General features: G+C 36.4%; 2 protein-coding genes across 3 annotated transcripts in view; both read left to right on the top strand.

The window, feature by feature from the left end:
* The first annotated feature begins 1,995 nt into the window (after window positions 1-1,995).
* fezf1 (FEZ family zinc finger 1) lies at window positions 1,996-5,585 on the top strand. Its single transcript, XM_039657776.2, has 4 exons — window positions 1,996-3,282; window positions 3,370-3,504; window positions 4,247-4,379; window positions 4,737-5,585. Exons 1-4 carry the CDS (start codon window positions 2,521-2,523, stop codon window positions 4,997-4,999), a joined length of 1,293 nt encoding a protein of 430 aa, XP_039513710.2. The 5' UTR covers window positions 1,996-2,520; the 3' UTR covers window positions 5,000-5,585.
* A 1,485-nt stretch (window positions 5,586-7,070) lies between these two features.
* The window catches only part of aass (aminoadipate-semialdehyde synthase), a 63,289-nt gene continuing 52,887 nt past the window's right edge, over window positions 7,071-17,472 (top strand). The window contains exons 1-13 of one of the 2 annotated variants that reach the window (XM_039657747.2): window positions 7,071-7,375; window positions 8,505-8,746; window positions 10,332-10,508; window positions 10,669-10,753; window positions 11,804-11,871; window positions 12,032-12,178; window positions 12,702-12,780; window positions 12,907-13,034; window positions 13,698-13,849; window positions 13,955-14,077; window positions 15,324-15,435; window positions 15,604-15,663; window positions 16,611-16,678. In XM_039657747.2, the coding sequence (XP_039513681.2) occupies window positions 8,507-8,746; window positions 10,332-10,508; window positions 10,669-10,753; window positions 11,804-11,871; window positions 12,032-12,178; window positions 12,702-12,780; window positions 12,907-13,034; window positions 13,698-13,849; window positions 13,955-14,077; window positions 15,324-15,435; window positions 15,604-15,663; window positions 16,611-16,678 (1,439 nt within the window). In that variant the 5' untranslated portion in view covers window positions 7,071-7,375; window positions 8,505-8,506. Of the gene's footprint in view, window positions 7,376-8,459; window positions 8,747-10,331; window positions 10,509-10,668; window positions 10,754-11,803; window positions 11,872-12,031; window positions 12,179-12,701; window positions 12,781-12,906; window positions 13,035-13,697; window positions 13,850-13,954; window positions 14,078-15,323; window positions 15,436-15,603; window positions 15,664-16,610; window positions 16,679-17,472 lie in introns of both variants that reach the window. The other variant, XM_089127916.1, reaches the window with a different exon arrangement.

The raw sequence follows: 17,472 nt of genomic DNA, 5'->3' as shown, positions 1-17,472 counted from the left end.
TATGCCAAGGATTGAGTGTCAGATAGATAAATCACGATTGTGAGATAATTGCTGTCATCGAATCATAAATGTGTAGGCTATTTTACTGAAAAATACTTTTAACGGAATTACAGCATGGTAAATTAAATGCACAATTTTTATTTATCAAGTCATATCAGAAAACTAATAGAACCGTTTAAAAATTAAAACCTTTTTTTTAAATGCTATTTATTTATCATATTCAGCTGATTGGGCATAGCCTATATTTCTATTTAATATGGGCGTTGGGTGAAGAAGAAAAAAAAACATGACAAGCTTTTAACAGCCAACAAATATTAAGATGCAAAAAGAAACCAATTTTAAGATGCATTTGTGGCGTGATATAACTTAGTCTAATCACAGAGGATTTTTCCTTGCGTTTAGCCTTCGCCCAGCTGAAGAAATCTGAGGAGCAGCGTATGACAACAGTGAGGCGACTGCTTATTATGTGAAAAAGCTCAAAATTGCAGGTTATTTGACACCCATCTGCTTCCAATTGAACAGCAGTCAAAATTAGCAATGTTCTAAAGTCGCCCTGAAAACACAAACATTATCATTTTAGCGTATGTGATTATTAATAGCCATTTTACAAATAAAAACGATATTACCAAGTAGCTAATAATTAATACTAAACATAGAAATATTTGAAAAGCTCAGTATGTCATCGACGCAATCATTTCCCATATATGTTACCTTTTAAACAGAATAATCCTCGACGAAAAAAATGTCTTCGCATCGAATCAGTGTCAACTGTATTTCACACCGAACTGTGCCACTTTTGATTTCTGCTTTAGCTCACGGACAGACTGGAACGCGCGCGCCTCTCTCACTCTCTCGTGACATGATCTCAGCTCCTTGGAGGCGTTTTTGCTGTTAATACCTCTCGTTTGGCGCACAATTCCCAGATGAATGTCCTCACGAGTTTGCGTTGGGAAACGAAGGTCGTCTGAGGCGAAATAAGGCTTTTCCATAATCTTTTTTTGGATGTGTGCGTGAAGTGGCGCAAAACCATGGGATGGTCGCGTGAAGTTTCACTAATGGCATGCAAATAATTATAATAATTACATTTCATCATAGGCTATAAATCAGATAGGGCCTAACAGGTGCTGTTAATTTAACACTGGAGCTGAAACAGTTCAACCAATTAAAATGGGGTAAAATTACGATCATATACATGACCAACAGCCCCCTGAGGTGACATTATAAGACTGTGTAGCCATACAAATATAAATGAATAGGGAAATATGCTGCATTTAACATATTTAAAAACCTATTTTAAACGTTATGTTTTTAGGGTAATAGTCTAAAGAATAGAATTAGAATTTATAGAATATAGATTATAGAATTTGAATATATAGAATTTGCTCTTTCGAATTAAAATGCAAAATATATATTTTCCATTTTGAATTATAATGTTTTTAATAGGTTTAACACGCGATCGTCCACGAAATTCATATATATATATATATATATATATATATATATATATATATATATATACACATATATATTAGTAGCCCCTATAACAACCCTTAAAAATAGCTATTGTTGGTTTAAAAAATTACCCGGTTGCTTACAATTTTGAGTTAATACAATGAAGGAGATTTGTTTAATCAATAGAAACTCAAAATATGATGTTATTTGAACCACATTAATTATCCAAGATGATTTCCCAAAAAGAAAAAAGATATCCCAAAAGGAAAAAAAAGTTTAGATTTATACAATGGACTATGGTTCGTAACCGTTTACACAGTTTAAGGGAAAAAAACAAAATAGGCTAAATATTAGATTATTACAACGGGGAAAAAACCGAAAAACAAAATCCCTAAATCCAAACAATTATAATCTGTAATGTCCATTCAGATGAACATTGTGTTCATCATTTCAATGCAATACACGGCACATTGCATTAAAAAGCGGTAACGTCCTAAATTAAGTAGCCTAGTAGTTATGTTGCATTATAAAAAGTCGCTCTCTAGTCCAACCCCCGGAAAAAAATACGGTTTCGAAGTATGAAGTTTTCATATGTCAAATGTTGACAAACATGATGCATGCGCGCGCCTGTCATCGTGCGCGAGGTACAATGATGTCACAGCGAGGCGCGAGGAGACCGGAGATTCGCCCAGCGCTTTACATTGCTAATAAAGAGCACCTTCTTGAGTTAGTCACCCACAGCAGTGTGGAGGACAAGTGCAGAGAGAGAGAGAGAGAGAGAGGGAGAGAAAAAGCCGCTCTGATTGATATAGCCTGAGTAAATCGAGCATCTGGGCTGATTTACGTGTCTTTGACGCGCGCGCGTGGTGAGCCCTGAGTTGCGCTATTGACAAAACAATCTTTATTGAGCAATCCTGGGCGGACATAAGTGCTGTTTGTCCGCAATTGACAAGCAGCGGAGCAGCCAGGGGGGCTTTGCGCTTGATGATGTCTTTTCTTGCGGGTCACTGAGAGGAATCAAACTTATCTAGAACAGGAGGACACAGGTACAGGTGCTGCGCTCGAGTCATGGACAGCGCGCTGTACCACTCAGCGGGAATATTCGGCGCCCCTTCGGCTCCAACTGGAGGAAACATGATCGCGAGCTCCAAACCTCTCGCTTTTTCGATCGAAAGGATTATGGCAAGGACGCCCGAGCCAAAGTCGATACCGTTCCCCAACTTGTTCCACGCTCCCGTGGGGAAAGCGGAGCCCAAGCAGCCTCCCGCCCCGCTGCACTGCATGATCCCCCTCATGCCGCTAGCCTGCGAGCCGCCGCATAAACTTCACATTAACGGATTAGACCACCCTGACGCTTTTTCACACAACGCGAACGAGCTGCTGAGCATCGGTTTGAATTATAAGAACGAGCAGCAAGACGCGACCCCGGCCATCGGACAGTACAAACTCTTCCGGCCGCGCGTGGTCAACCAGTCGTCGTTCCACGCGATGGGCGCCGCCGTGTGTTACCTGAACTGCGGGGAAGGCGCGTGTCCGCCTCACGCGGGTCTGGTGAACCTGCACCCCATGGCGTCGTACCTCCTCAACTCGCCACTGCACGCGCGCCAGAAGAGCCTGTTTTCCTCGGAGAAGAGCAAAGCGGGCGCCGCCGCGGACAGGTGTCCTCCAGGCGTGTCTTTTAAGGAGCTTTCTCACTCTCACCTGCACCATTACATGAAGGAGAGCGCGCACATCCTGTCGGAGAAGCTGTTCAAGAACTCGGCGGCCAAATTAAACAGCGGGTCTCCTCAAACCAAACCAAAGGTGTTCACCTGTGAAGTTTGTGGCAAGGTGAGACGAGCGAGATTGATCCTCTGTTTTAACACAGATTAGCCAATGTGTTGCCCACTTTTTTTAAACACGGTTTGTCATTTTCAGGTGTTCAACGCGCACTATAATTTAACGCGTCACATGCCGGTTCACACTGGCGCGAGACCGTTCGTGTGCAAAGTGTGCGGCAAAGGATTCAGACAGGCGAGCACTCTGTGTCGCCATAAAATCATACACACTCAGGTAATTATGCACATGATTTCACAAAGAATTACATTGTACCTGCTGGTGTAATATCTTAAATTAATTTAGTGGGCTAATCATACTAAATAGCCTAAGCTATATTTACCAATAAAATATCATAGAAATGGCAATGTAGCCTACTAATAAATGTATTAACATATATTTGTTTTTTGTTTATTTATATATAGTATAGGCTAATAAAAATAAAACTATATACCAGAATGTATAAATGTTCGTATCATGCCCTTTACATGTTTAATTTAATGAATATAAGGAGGCATGGCATAGGCTTAGATATTTACACTTTAAATATTCAATAAAAAGCCTATTAACGACGTTTTTGGATTTTTTGTTGTTGTTGTTTTGTTTAATGGATAGCATAGCCTACGTTTTTTATTTTTAACTATAAAATAATAAGAAAATTTAAAAAAAAAACTATTAAATTGATGTTAGGTATAGCTTACGAAAAAGTTATAAATAGGCTACTAATAATAGAATAATTGGCTTATTAATAATAATAATAATGTTAAAAAATAGCTAAGTTATAAATAGGCTAATAAAAATAATAATTGGCATTTTCATAATAATCACGTTAATGTTTTAATGTTTAAAAAAATATAATTTATCAGTAGCCTATTGTAAGTGCTTATCAGCCACATTTAGGCCTAGGCTTACATGATAAAATGTCAAGTAAAATATGTGAAACATTTTTTTTAATCTATTTTCTTCCGTTTGCTTACAGGAAAAACCGCATAAATGCAACCAATGTGGTAAAGCTTTCAACCGAAGTTCCACTCTCAACACTCACACACGAATACACGCGGGATACAAACCCTTCATCTGTGAATTCTGCGGGAAAGGATTTCATCAGAAAGGTATCTGTCGTCAAAGGGATTTTATAATATCTATTTGTTAAAGCTTATTTGTTATAATTTGTTATCTAAAAGTCATGTCGACTTAAATTACATTGAACTGACTTAAATAAAATGAGTTGAATCTTGTATAACTTTAAAAAAAAAGTATTATTTTTGTATTATTATTGTCTTATTATTGCATTTGTATTATTGTATTATTTATATTATTATTTTGATGAGTTAAAGCAATGCAGTCATATCAAAAATGAGTCTTGATATTATCAATGAGTCAATTATTTTAGATTGTTGTATTGGATGTATAGTTTTCCTGCCCTGTTTATTGGGTTTGGCTTCTCATATTCGTGTTTTATTTTCAAGGAAACTACAAGAACCACAAACTGACTCACAGCGGGGAAAAACAGTTCAAGTGCAATATCTGCAACAAAGCCTTCCACCAGGTGTACAACCTCACATTTCACATGCACACGCACAACGACAAGAAGCCTTTTACCTGTCCGACATGCGGGAAGGGTTTCTGCAGGAACTTTGATCTTAAAAAACACATTAGGAAACTGCACGACATTTCCCCATCAGGATCCCGCTCACCACCGACACCCACCGGAAACATGGAGGGTCCGTAAAACCCCTCTGACTTTTTTTGGGGAAAAAATCGCGCATGCAACTTTTTTTTTTTTTTTTTGTTAATGTATTTTTTTATCATAATGATTTGTATAATTTTGAGCGACCGTCATCATTGTTAAAGCTCGTCTGTGAATGGTAGATTATTACATGATTATTTTTACTCTCAGGGTAACGACAGTCTTAGGCTATTTATTTGAAACTGTACTGTTGTCATTTACTTAAAGAGAGTAATTGAAACCCGTATATGGAACATTAATTCTCGTGACCGCTGTGTATTTGAAACTCCATTTTATATGTTTATTATTTATACAGTTCTTTGTATTAACTATACTGTTTGCCGACTGTAAACGTTTTGTTAAATCAATGTGAATATATATGCAAGGCTTGTTGTATATTTCCAATGACATCTGATCTGTCAAAAAGATTATAAAACATATGATAAAGGGATAGGGAATCCAAATAAATAAAACATATCTTATTGCTTTATTTTCTGTGTGAATACAGGCACTTTGCGTTTTATAGCCAAGACGCACTTGGAAATAACAGATGTGATTCTTTCTTGTCAAACTAATATTCATTAAAGTCTATGCAATGACAGATATCTCACGTTAATTAAATAAAATCTAAATGCCATTATTAGTATCATAATTCTGATACTCTTTATTGGTTCCAAAAGAATTGCAGGAACCATTATCTGTTAAGATGATGTGCGCACGATATGAGGAGGAAATGCTCCCTCTAGTGGACGAAACTAAAAGGAAAACAATCTCTAAAAATATATAAACGTATTAAATGAAGAGCCTTTGCAATAACGATGCCACTGAACGTGCTGTGATTCATATCTCAAAAATTTTTCTGCCAAAACGTTACCAGAGCTCAGAGGAAATTGATCAGATTCAAAAAGGCTACTTGTAAATATTTAGTAATGTTTTACTTATAATGTGTAATAAAAAGCTTTTATTAGTGAAGATTATAACATTGGGTTATAAATTCCAATGGTGTGATTCAAATAAATAGGCTAGTTCTCGAGGCACTGCAGGAATGGGGTGACTTTGGGATTGGCTACTTCAGCACCACATGACCGAACAGCTCCCAATATTTCTCAAATCGTCTCAAATCGCCAAATATCCCTATTATTTATGTGCAAGACTGTTCTTATCCAGGTGTCTACTAATTAATTTTAATTAACACTGAATTAAACGGAGCACATTAAAATTTAATTCAATATTAATTCTAAATTTAATTCCTGGTTATGTACGCTAGATTATTTAAGTTTTTTTATAATAATAATTATTATTATGAATGGTGTTTTTATAGGATACTGTGTAAGACAATTTAAGGAAAACTAGTCTCGTTGACTTAAAATGCATTTTATTTGCATTTCTTTTGCGTGCTGACATAATTGCTATTATGTGTAAGACAATTTAAGGAAAACTAGTCTCGTTGACTTAAAATGCATTTTATTTGCATTTCTTTTGCGTGCTGACATAATTGCTATTAGTTTTTTTTCTTGCATTTATTTGCATATTGCATTGCGATTGCTCTGTTATGTCCTAAATATTTCATTTCAGAAACGTTTACATGTATACATTCAGTTATAGACCAAGTCGTGTTGTAGGTTCTCGTTCCCTGAAAACGACTGAAAAAATACCCGCTTAAGCTAGCTGATTTGCTGGTCTTTGCCAAGCTGGTTTCTGGTCGGCAAGATGTTTTACCAGCAAGCTATTTCATTGGGAGACCAGTTAAAACAATTGTAGTCTGGTGTGAACAGTGTTTTTATTGAAACATATTTTATTTACTCCAGGAACTTTAAATGTATTTAACATTAATAGCTTGTTGTTTAAATAATAACACCGCAGCACATTTTTTTTCTAAACTTGAATTTAAAAAAAATAAAAATAAAAAAAATAAAATAAAAGCGAAATAGCCTCTTTTTACTCGTCATCGCTCTTGCGGAAGAGAGAGCGCGCGAAAGGGGAGGGGTCTGTGTCCTCACTCTGTAGTCATAAAGCTGCGACGCGACGTCAAGGGCACGCGAGGAGGCCGATCCTCGTTCTGAGTCGGGATTGGTGGGAACTAATCACGGGCTCAGATTACTTCGGCATTTCAGGCGTAAACAAATATTTGTGCTGGAATCTATACCGCATGGATAGGGCTAGTTAGCGCCACGTTATTTGCCCGTAGTCTTGGAACAACAAACAGGTCAATCCTGTGGCGTTATTCTTCTGCCATTCACGTTTACGCGACACTGTCACTCATAAGAGCCGAAGCGATAATTTATATATATAAACCCCCTGTGCATTGCGCTTCACGTTAATGAGAGTATTCAACCGGACTCACGTTGTAGGTCCAGGGAAACTGCTAAAAGAGTACAGGTAGGTGATGTCGTGTGCCAAAGCTGCAGTGAAACACTTGTTGCTTCTAAACTGCAGGATATCATCCATTCGCCTAGTAAGTTACTAGTTACTCAAGAACTCTGAGGGTTTGAGGCAAATTTCTGTTTGCCTAAATGCTTGTTGTTATTCAAAGAGTGGTTTATATATGTTGGTTTCAAACTAAATAACAAAAAGACCATTTTAACAGAAAGGTTTACAGTATTTTTCGAAAGTTGTAATATGGTTTATAAATAGAAACCTAAATATAACTTACCCTATTAAATAGGGCATATGTAGGGTTCAATAGTCTAAATACTAATTATTTGTTTGCTAGTAACACATTTTAAATGCATTTATGTTGCATATCTGAAAATGTAAGTCTTCCAATTAAGCAGATTCCCATTTTAACAGCTTTTAGTGTGAAAAAATGCCCCTTGAGCAGTGCAAACTAGTCTGAAAACCTACATTTCAGGTCAGTTACTGGTTTCATGTGACCATATGACATACCGGTATACTACTCTTTAAACTTAAGTTAAAGGAAAACTAAGATATAAGTTAAACTTAAGGAATGACCGCACATGTCCAGCATGTACAGAAATTGTGCATTAGTTTTAGCTGGTTTTGTGATAAGTAAAAAACTAAAATAAACACACACAACACAAACATACATGCACACAGAAATATTATTTAGGACATAATTTATTGTGTTATTTTTAAGTTTTAAGTTCAGTCCTCATTAATGAAACAGCTAGCATTGCTGCTATTATTGTAAAATATTGAGTATTTAATATATATTATCCTATCCGTTTCATCCAAGGCTTACAAATTGCAGGTATTAAGTATCGTTTCATTAATTTATGTATTTATTTTCAGTTTGAACGTTGTTTAAACAAAATGAAAAGCAATATAAAAATAAAACTTGACTTGAGCTTGGTTCAAATGCAATCCTCTCCTTTGCAAACCATAGACTGCGTTTCTTGGCTCGTTTTTATGTTTGCACTTCTGTTACTCTCAACATTTCTCGGCTCATTTTTATGTTTGCACTTCTGTTGCTCAACATTTCTCAAGTGTGATTTTTTTTCAGATGTGTGTAATAGTTGTAACCTGTGTGTTTTGGAAACTGGTCCAGTCATGCTGCGTCTTGTGAGGAGCCAGGGCAGGGGGTTTAGGGTCTGCATGTGCTGTCAGCGGAGGTCTCAGCATCTCCATCACCACCAGCAGAATCCTAAGAGCATCATAGCCATCCGACGCGAGGATGTCAACGTGTGGGAGAGACGTGCACCCCTGGCACCACGACACGTCAAGGAGATTACAGCGGCTGGACACAAGGTGCTCGTGCAGCCCTCCAACAGACGGGCCATCCATGACAGAGTGAGTCGCTGACTGCCACATTTCTTTCACAGGCCACTTATTATTTTTTGTTATTGTTTCACGTCTGCTTGGGCTCGAATGGAAAAATACACTGCAAAAGTATTTCAAATGCCTGTCTTGACGAATATTCACGTAAACACTGTCAGTTTATATCTTAACTGAATGTAAAAATGTGCAACATTATATTGGATTAGTGCATTTGGTATTAAAGTGACAGCCGCCTAATAAGCCTGCTGATAATCAAACAACAAAAGATAGAGAAAATCACTCAGTGCTCTTTCTTGACTCAATTACTTTTTTAGATCTAACAATGATTTATCTATAATTAATCATACAGTGAATATGTCATGTTATTTTACGTTTGATTCATCAATTTCTGAACCTGAATACTGTTAGACTTATTTAAAAAACTTAAAACACAGTTTATTTGTTGTTATTTGTGTTTATTTTTTCTGTTGTATTTGAGCTGTTGCTTTTAATTGTTTTATTTGTTCTTATTTTATTAGCGACTGAAGCATGAATGAACAGTTAATTCATCATTTATAAAACATTAATAGACATTAATAAGCAGTTTATAAATAAAGCTATAAATGCTTTTTTTCTTGATTTATAAGGAATGCGTTTAATAATTGTATTTTCATACTTTGTTAATGATCAATTCATGATTTCTAAATGAAGTATAGCATTATTTACAAACCAGTTATTTAAGAGTTCTTCTTAAAAAAGATCACTTAGAAAGTGTAAGTAAATGTAGTAAAGGTAGTTATAAAGCGTTTAGTAGTGGTCAGCTGACTATTTTGTGAGCTCATGTAAAGTGAGGACAATTCATGCTTTGTAACGCATTTATAAAGGCGATTTAAAGGCTCATCAATCTTCTAAACAGTAAACTGTAACAAACACAACACAGTGATACAGAACATAGACATATTTAACAGCCTTTAAATCTCCTTTATAAATGCTTTACATGGCATGAATAGTTCTCTCTTTAGATAAACTCACGAACATAGTTAACTGACCACTAAATGCTTTATAAACAAATAAATTATATTTTAAACAAATTATAGATATGCTTTTAAATCAAGAAGAAAGCATTTTTTGGCTGTATTTATAAACTGCTTATTAATGTCTATTAATGCTTTATGAATGATGAATTAACTGTTTACTCATTCTTAACTAATGATTATTAGCGTGTAGTTATTATAAAGTGTTACCGAATGTTTTAATCAAACAGATCTCATTCCCCATTGACTAGGAAAAACTACATGCTATGCTAGTCAATGGGGAATAAGATCTGTTTTATTAAAACATTCTTATAAATATCTTCCTTTGTGTTCAGCAAAACAAATAAACACATAGAGGTTTGGAACAAAATGAGGGTGAGTAAATACTGACAGAATTTTCATTTTTGGGTGAACTAACCCTTTAAATAAAATAAATAATGACTTAAGATGTTGCAACTATCCCCATTCCACTATAATACATTTCTATTTTTGTTCACCTCACTTTTAAGGGCCCTTAATGTTTCCTTCCCCACTTGATATTTGTGATATTTTGATGAATGAAACAAGACCGTTTCTGTTCTCAGTACTATGAAAAAGCAGGAGCTGTTATCCAGGAGGACATCTCAGAGGCTTCTCTCATCATCGGTGTGAAAAGACCCCCGGAGGAAAAGGTGTACCCCCGCAAGACCTATGCCTTCTTCTCTCACACAATTAAAGCACAAGAGGCAAACATGGGGCTCCTAGACGACCTTCTCAAAAAGGTGAAAGTCTCTTTATAGAATGAAAATGGTCAAGGACAGTATTTACACTGATAACCACCTGCAATACTCTCTCATGCGTCATGCGTATTTTGGAAATGTTTATTCAAGAGGAGCAGGTTTCACAAGATACTTATGTCATTATATCCCCTTTCCGTTTTAGGAAGTTCGACTCATGGATTATGAAAAAATGGTGGACGCCAATGGTTTCAGAATTGTAGCGTTTGGACAGTGGGCTGGTGTTGCCGGTATGGGACTTTTTGACTGTATAACCTAAGTCACCTGAGTTAAAGGGATAGTTCACCCAAAAAATTCTGAGTAGGGATGGGCAATGATTAATCGCGATTAATCGCATCCAAAATCAAAGTTTGTGTTTACATAATATATGTGTGTGTAGTGTGTATAATTAATTTGTATATATAAATATCCACACATGCATGTATATATTTAAGAAAAATGTGTTATTAATATATCAAATATGTATATTTATATATAATATTAATTGTGAATAAATATATATAAAATATATACATGCACATATTTCTTAAATATATACATGCATGTGTGGGTATTTATATATACAAATTAATTATACACACTACACTACACAAACTTTTATTTTGGATGCGATTAATCGTTTCCCCATCCCTAATTCTGAGGTCATTTACTCACCCATAGTTTGTTCTAAACTCGCCTGATTGAACTTCCCTCAAGAAACATTAAATGAGACATTTAGCAGAATGTCCAAGCTCCTATTTTCCAATAAAAGTGGATGGAGACCAAGGAAAGCTAAATATTTCTATTTTTAGATAAAGCACACTACTGTTTAAAAGTTAAGTGTTTTTTAAAGAAATTATTACTTTTATAATTTAATAAATTGTTTAAAAGTAACGGTAAAGACGGTGTTGCAAAAAATTTCCATTTCAGTAAATTCTGCTCATTTGAACTCAAAGAATCTTTAAAAAGAATCATGGCTTCCTCAAAAATATTAATAATAATAATAATGTTTCTTGAGCATCAAATCAACATTTTAGACTGATTTCTGAAAGATCATTTGACACTGAACACTGGAGTTATGGAGCTTTGCATCACAGGAATAAATAGCATTTTCATAAATGTATTAAAATTGAAAACAGTTCTATTTTTAATTTCTATTCACTTTTCACAATATTACTGTTTTACTGTATTAATGATCAAACAAAAGAAAAATCTTAGAATAAACATATAAAAATCTTAGCAAACGCAAACTTTTGAATAGTAGTGTAAATCTGTAAACATGATGTCTGTGTTTTTTACAGGAATGATTAATATTTTACACGGTCTGGGCCTGCGTTTTCTTGCCCTTGGACACCACACCCCATTTATGGTATTCATTTTTGAATTGCACTTCTATTTTAATGTCTATGCTTGGCACATACACTGTTATATGTGCTACTTGATTGTTGGTTCTTGGTTATTTAGTTCAGTTTCATTGTTTAAAACTAAACATTTTGGATATATATGTTTTAATATTCATCACTTGACAGCACATTGGTATGGCGCACAACTACAGAAACGTCAGCCAGGCCATCCAAGCAGTGAGGGATTGTGGGTATGAAATATCCTTAGGTCTGATGCCCAGGTCCATTGGTCCTCTCACATTTGTCTTCACTGGCACCGGCAATGTGTCTAAGGTAATATTATTAAAGAGGACCTATTATGTTTTTTTACTTTTTCAACTTTCTTTAGTGTGTAATATTGCTGTTTTTGACATGAAAAAGTCTACAAAGTCACTCCAAAGGCCAAGGGAGTTATTCTCTAAATCAGTGCACATTGTTTCTGAACTACCTGAAACAACTCGGGAATAGAATTGAGGCTTCTTCCGGGAACAAACAATCACAATATCCCTTATTTTAATGATAGAGTAAAGGTCGTTCAAGGCCTAGTTGTGTTCCATTAGTTGAAACTTGCAGTTATGGTAAGGGTTGGGACATTTCCAAAACACACTCGAACGAAGGAGTTAACCAATCACAACACACTGGTCCAGCCAACCAATCAGAGCACATTGTGCTTTTCAGAAGGAGACTCAAACTAAACAGAGTGTTACTGACAAACTGAGACATAGTTACTTAGTTGCATAGAACAACAATGGGAAAGCAGTGCAGTGGAAGGCAAAAACGTGTTACTGTTATAAAAATTAAAATGCTTCCTTTCCAGGGCGCCCAAGAAATTTTCAACGAGCTACCCTGTGAGTACGTGGAACCTCATGAATTGAAAGAAGTCTCTGAGAGTGGAGGTATGGCTACTGTTTCCTAGTAATTTTCAGTTACACATAAAATAATCGGATTGTCATGTGAGCTGTTTGCAAGTAATTGGCACTTTGCTGTGTTTGCAAATTGTTTCATGATAATCCTCTTTGCAGACATGTCTAAAGTGTACGCTACAGTGATCAGCAGACATCACCACCTGATGAGGAAGAGCGATGGACTCTACGACCCCCTGGAGTATGAATACCATCCTGAGCTTTACACATCGAACTTCAGGAAGACCGTGAGTTCACACAAGAAATCTACCAGGCAGCCTATTGGTTCACCATGTCCCTATGTCTTAAGGTGCGGTCACATGTACCATCGTGGCCGAAATACAGTCATTTTAATAGGAATACACACGTTTGGGAATTTAGGAAAAATTCTCTATACATGTTTTGTAAAGTGATCACACTGATTCTTCACATTGAGAGCTGCTTGGTTTAAAAGTAACTTCTGACTGAGTCAAGTCAAGTCTAATATATTTATATAGTGCTTTTCACAATACAGATTGTATCAAAGCTGCTTCACAGTATCAATCAAGACAACATCACAGTGTTTGTTTATTCATGAAAAAAGACAATCAAGATTGGTAGAGCTGATCAATGGTATGATGGGTCATTTCATTTGAATATCCCCAACTGAGCAAGCCAAAGGCAACAGTGGCAAACTCCATCAGATGACCCAATGGAGCAAAAAAAAACCTTGGGAGAACCCAGGCTCATTCGGGGGCTCTGGCGTTTATGAACTAGAGGCCAAAACTGAGCTGTGCTTCATACTACACTACATTATTGACAATAGAAAATAGACCTTTTTGCCCACTAAATTTTGCTGACGTTTCGCTGGCTGCAGTGTTTTAAAAGTAAATGCGACTGAAATGCATTAGAAAAGTCTTGTGTTTGCACAGGTGGCCCCTTACACAACCTGTCTGATAAACGGCATATACTGGGACCCTCACACACCCAGACTCCTGCGGCGACTGGACGCCCAGCGGCTGATCAGACCCGTTATACCCGCATCATCGTCACCTGATCACGGCTGCCCTGCACTTCCCTACAAGTGAGCGTCTAATATTGGTCTTCAAAATGACCATAAAATATCATAAAAGCAATTGGTTTGACCCTTCTGAAGAAGCAGGCACATCTGATCATCTGTGAATTTCAGGTTAATGGCCATTTGCGACATCTCTGCGGACACGGGCGGCTCCATTGAGTTCATGACAGAGTGTACCACTATTGAGAAACCCTTCTGCATGTATGATGCCAACCAGCATATCGACCGTGACAGGTGTGGCACTTGAACTAACCCCTAACAATGAACATTAAACTTTTCTTTTTCGTCTTGAGGACAACAAATCAAGCAAAATGTCCCATTGACTTTCAATGAAGGACGGAGTCATATCCAGAGACTGGAATGTTATAGAGATTTGGGTGACCAAATTATCCTGAGACAACAAGCTTGAGGAATTATTTTGTAAGATGGACCCAGAAAAACGTAGTACATTGAGACCTGAAGCATACCTTCATACCGGGAGCAGTAAGGGCTGGATTTGCTAACAGTTTGCGCCAACAGCATTTTCTATAGTCATGCTGTGAAAAATTAGCACTGAAAAGTCATGGACAGGCTTATTTTTGCGGCTTATGTTATGCATTTGTAGGAGAAGATTTATGGGAGGAGAGTATTTAAATGAATCATGCAAGGTGATTTACTAAGGTTTGCGCTCATTCATTTACTGGTATTAGCATCAAAAAGCACCTTAAATCGGATGCTAACTTGCCCTCTTGGTAGATTGCATTAGTCATTATGGAAATGATCTCGGTTGTGCCTGTGTTCATTCATTTGCGCGTAGTCAGTCGATCATGCGCAGAACCTTCCACTCCCACACAATTTACACTTAGTGCAAAGAACATACTGTTTTAATTTAGTGTAAATAGCTTCTGCTTTATATTATATTGTTGAATGTTCAATTTTTGTATCTGCCATGAAAAAGCCTTGAGAAGTTGATATGGCGATACATTTATTAAATACAACAAACCAGGGGTGCTTTTCTCGAAAGCATTGTTAACTATGTTCGCAGCTCCGTTGTTACCAACATAGTTGAATGATTTGGCGTTTCCCAAAACCATCGTTCCAACTAATATTCGCAAACAGCATTGCAAACTTGTGTGGTTAGAACTACAGGTTCAAGGCATCGTCTGTGGTTAAAATGACGTGGACTTGCGTAGATCTTGCTCTTTGGCACAGTTTTTTTTTTTTTTTTTTTCACATCCTTGCCCTTTTGTTCATGTGGATCAATTGGCCATTTTGATATTGGCCACATTTAAAACAACAATGTGAACAGCTATACAAAAATTGAGGCCTTCAGGAATCGTAATTGAGCCTTAATGCTCGCATTGTGAACGTAGCCATAGAGATTTGGATGTGGGCCATTTATCAACACCTGGATATGGATTAACATCGACAGCGTAGCAACACTCTAGCATCACATGTTCATTATAAAATCCTCCTCTGATTTGCGTGTATCTCTGTGCAGCGTGGAAGGTAACGGCATTCTCATGTGCTCCATCGATAATCTTCCCGCCCAGCTGCCTATTGAGGCGACTGAGTATTTTGGTGACCGACTGTTCCCTTACATCTGGGAGATGGTAAGATATGACACAGGGTGGTGAGTAATTACCCAACAGCTTTGCTCTGGAGAGGGTTGCTTTGAACATGTGACGGTCTGGTTCGGACTGAGAAACTTTAGCATTTTTGTTGAAGATTTAATATGTGAATATTTGATCAGATTTGTGATGGTAGGCTTTGTCCCACAGCTCCCATCAGACGCCACCAGAGCTCTAGAGGAAGAGGATTTCTCTCCACAAGTCAGAGACGTAAGTGTATTTTTCCCTACTAAATTACTTTTGAACCGTGGAGCAATGCTTCGTCTGAGTTGTGTTCGTGCGCAGAAGGCAGACTCAAAAATGTGTGGAAAAACTTGAATCAGAGCTAAACGGGCAGCATTTCAGCTGGAGTCCATCCATACATCCATTGATTTCCAGTATGGAACTAAAGCCTGGAAATCTGAAATACAAATTTCTGATGAATTCGAGGTAAAGGGCACATCTTCGATCACTATGGAGATTTTAAGTTCATAGCAGCGCCGAACAGAATTGAAAAAAGTTTTTTCCACATATACACGTCGTTTAAAAGTTTGGGGTCAGTAAGATATATTGATGGTTTTGAAAATAACTCCGTTATGCTTGTGCTTTATGTAATATTGTGAAATATTGCTGCAATTTAAAATAATGTTTTTCTATAAAATTATTTAAAAATGTATTTCAAATAATTTGTGTGATGTAAAGCTGAAATTTCAGCGTCACATGATCCTTCAGAAATCAGTCTAATATGCTGATTTGCTGATCTCAAGAAACATTGATTTTAATGTTGAAAACTTTTGTGCTGCTTAATATTTTTGTGGAAACCGTAAAAATTTCAGTAGTCTTTGATATAGAAAGTTCAAAAGAGCAGCGTTTATTTAAAATAAAAATCTTTTGTAACATTATTAATGTTTTTACTGCCTTTTCTTTATCAACTTACTGCATCCTTGCTGAATAAAAGTTTTAATTGAATTTTAATAAGTCCGATAAATGCGTTTTATTAGCAAATCAAACTCAAATTCAAAACTGAACTGAGTGTGAATGTGAAGTATTCTGAATTCATTTATGAATGATGCGTAACCTTGGTACTAAATGATTGCCGTATTTATATGCCGTGGTGTTTACAAATGCACTTAGTCTGTTTGTTTGTAGTATTATATACATTATTTTTCTCATTCTAGGCTGTAATTACGTCCAACGGGAAATTGACGCCTAAGTTTGAATACATTCAGAAACTTCGAGAAAGGAAGTAAGGAATGTTTTTTTCTTTTCTTGAAGTGAATCCAATATGTCTTGTGGTATACTGTAGCTCTGAAAGTGTTTTTAGTCTCCTTTGTCTGATTGGACAGTGGATGTGATGTGTCTGATATGATTCAGTATGGTACTTTTAACATTGCTTTGGATAATTTGCCATCATCCTTTTGGAGGATGTTAGTCTCATTCAGAAGATTTCTCCAAAGGTTGAAAGACGGGTAAAAACATAGCCGTAATCCAGCTCTCAACAGCCTGTGTAGCCTTGAAATGCTCTTTTATCCTTCTAGAGGAAAATGCTTTCAGTTACGCCTGAATGTAGACTTTTATATGCAAAAGATAGGAACGCACATTAACCACCTCGGGCTGATATACAACCCTTTTCCTCTAGAAAATGTCAGGAGGGGGACACTTTTGGAATTACAAAAAGTCATTGGAATTACACTGATGGTCAATAAAGAAGAAGAAAAGACTCACCAAAGCATTTTTACAATTTAAAATAGCTGTTTTCTTTCGTAATATACTTTAAAATGTAATTTATTTCTGTGATGCAAAGCTGAATTTACAACATCATTCTTCAGTGCCACATGATCCTTCAGAAATCAGTCTAATATGATAGATTATTATTAATATCAATGTTGAAAACCGTTGTGCTGATTAATATTTTTGTGGAAACTATTATATAGGAACTCTTATTAACTTTATCATTTAAAAGTTTGGGGTAAGATCTTATTTGAAAAATAGAAATGAATACTTTCACTCAACAAGGACACACATTAATTGGTTCTAGTG

This window comes from Pimephales promelas, chromosome 25 (assembly GCF_988280905.1).
Source record: "Pimephales promelas chromosome 25, fPimPro1.hap1.1, whole genome shotgun sequence".
Classification (NCBI taxonomy): domain Eukaryota; kingdom Metazoa; phylum Chordata; class Actinopteri; order Cypriniformes; family Leuciscidae; genus Pimephales; species Pimephales promelas.
The sequence above is the reverse complement of the archived record's forward strand: the minus strand, read 5'-3'. Positions and strand labels throughout refer to the sequence as shown.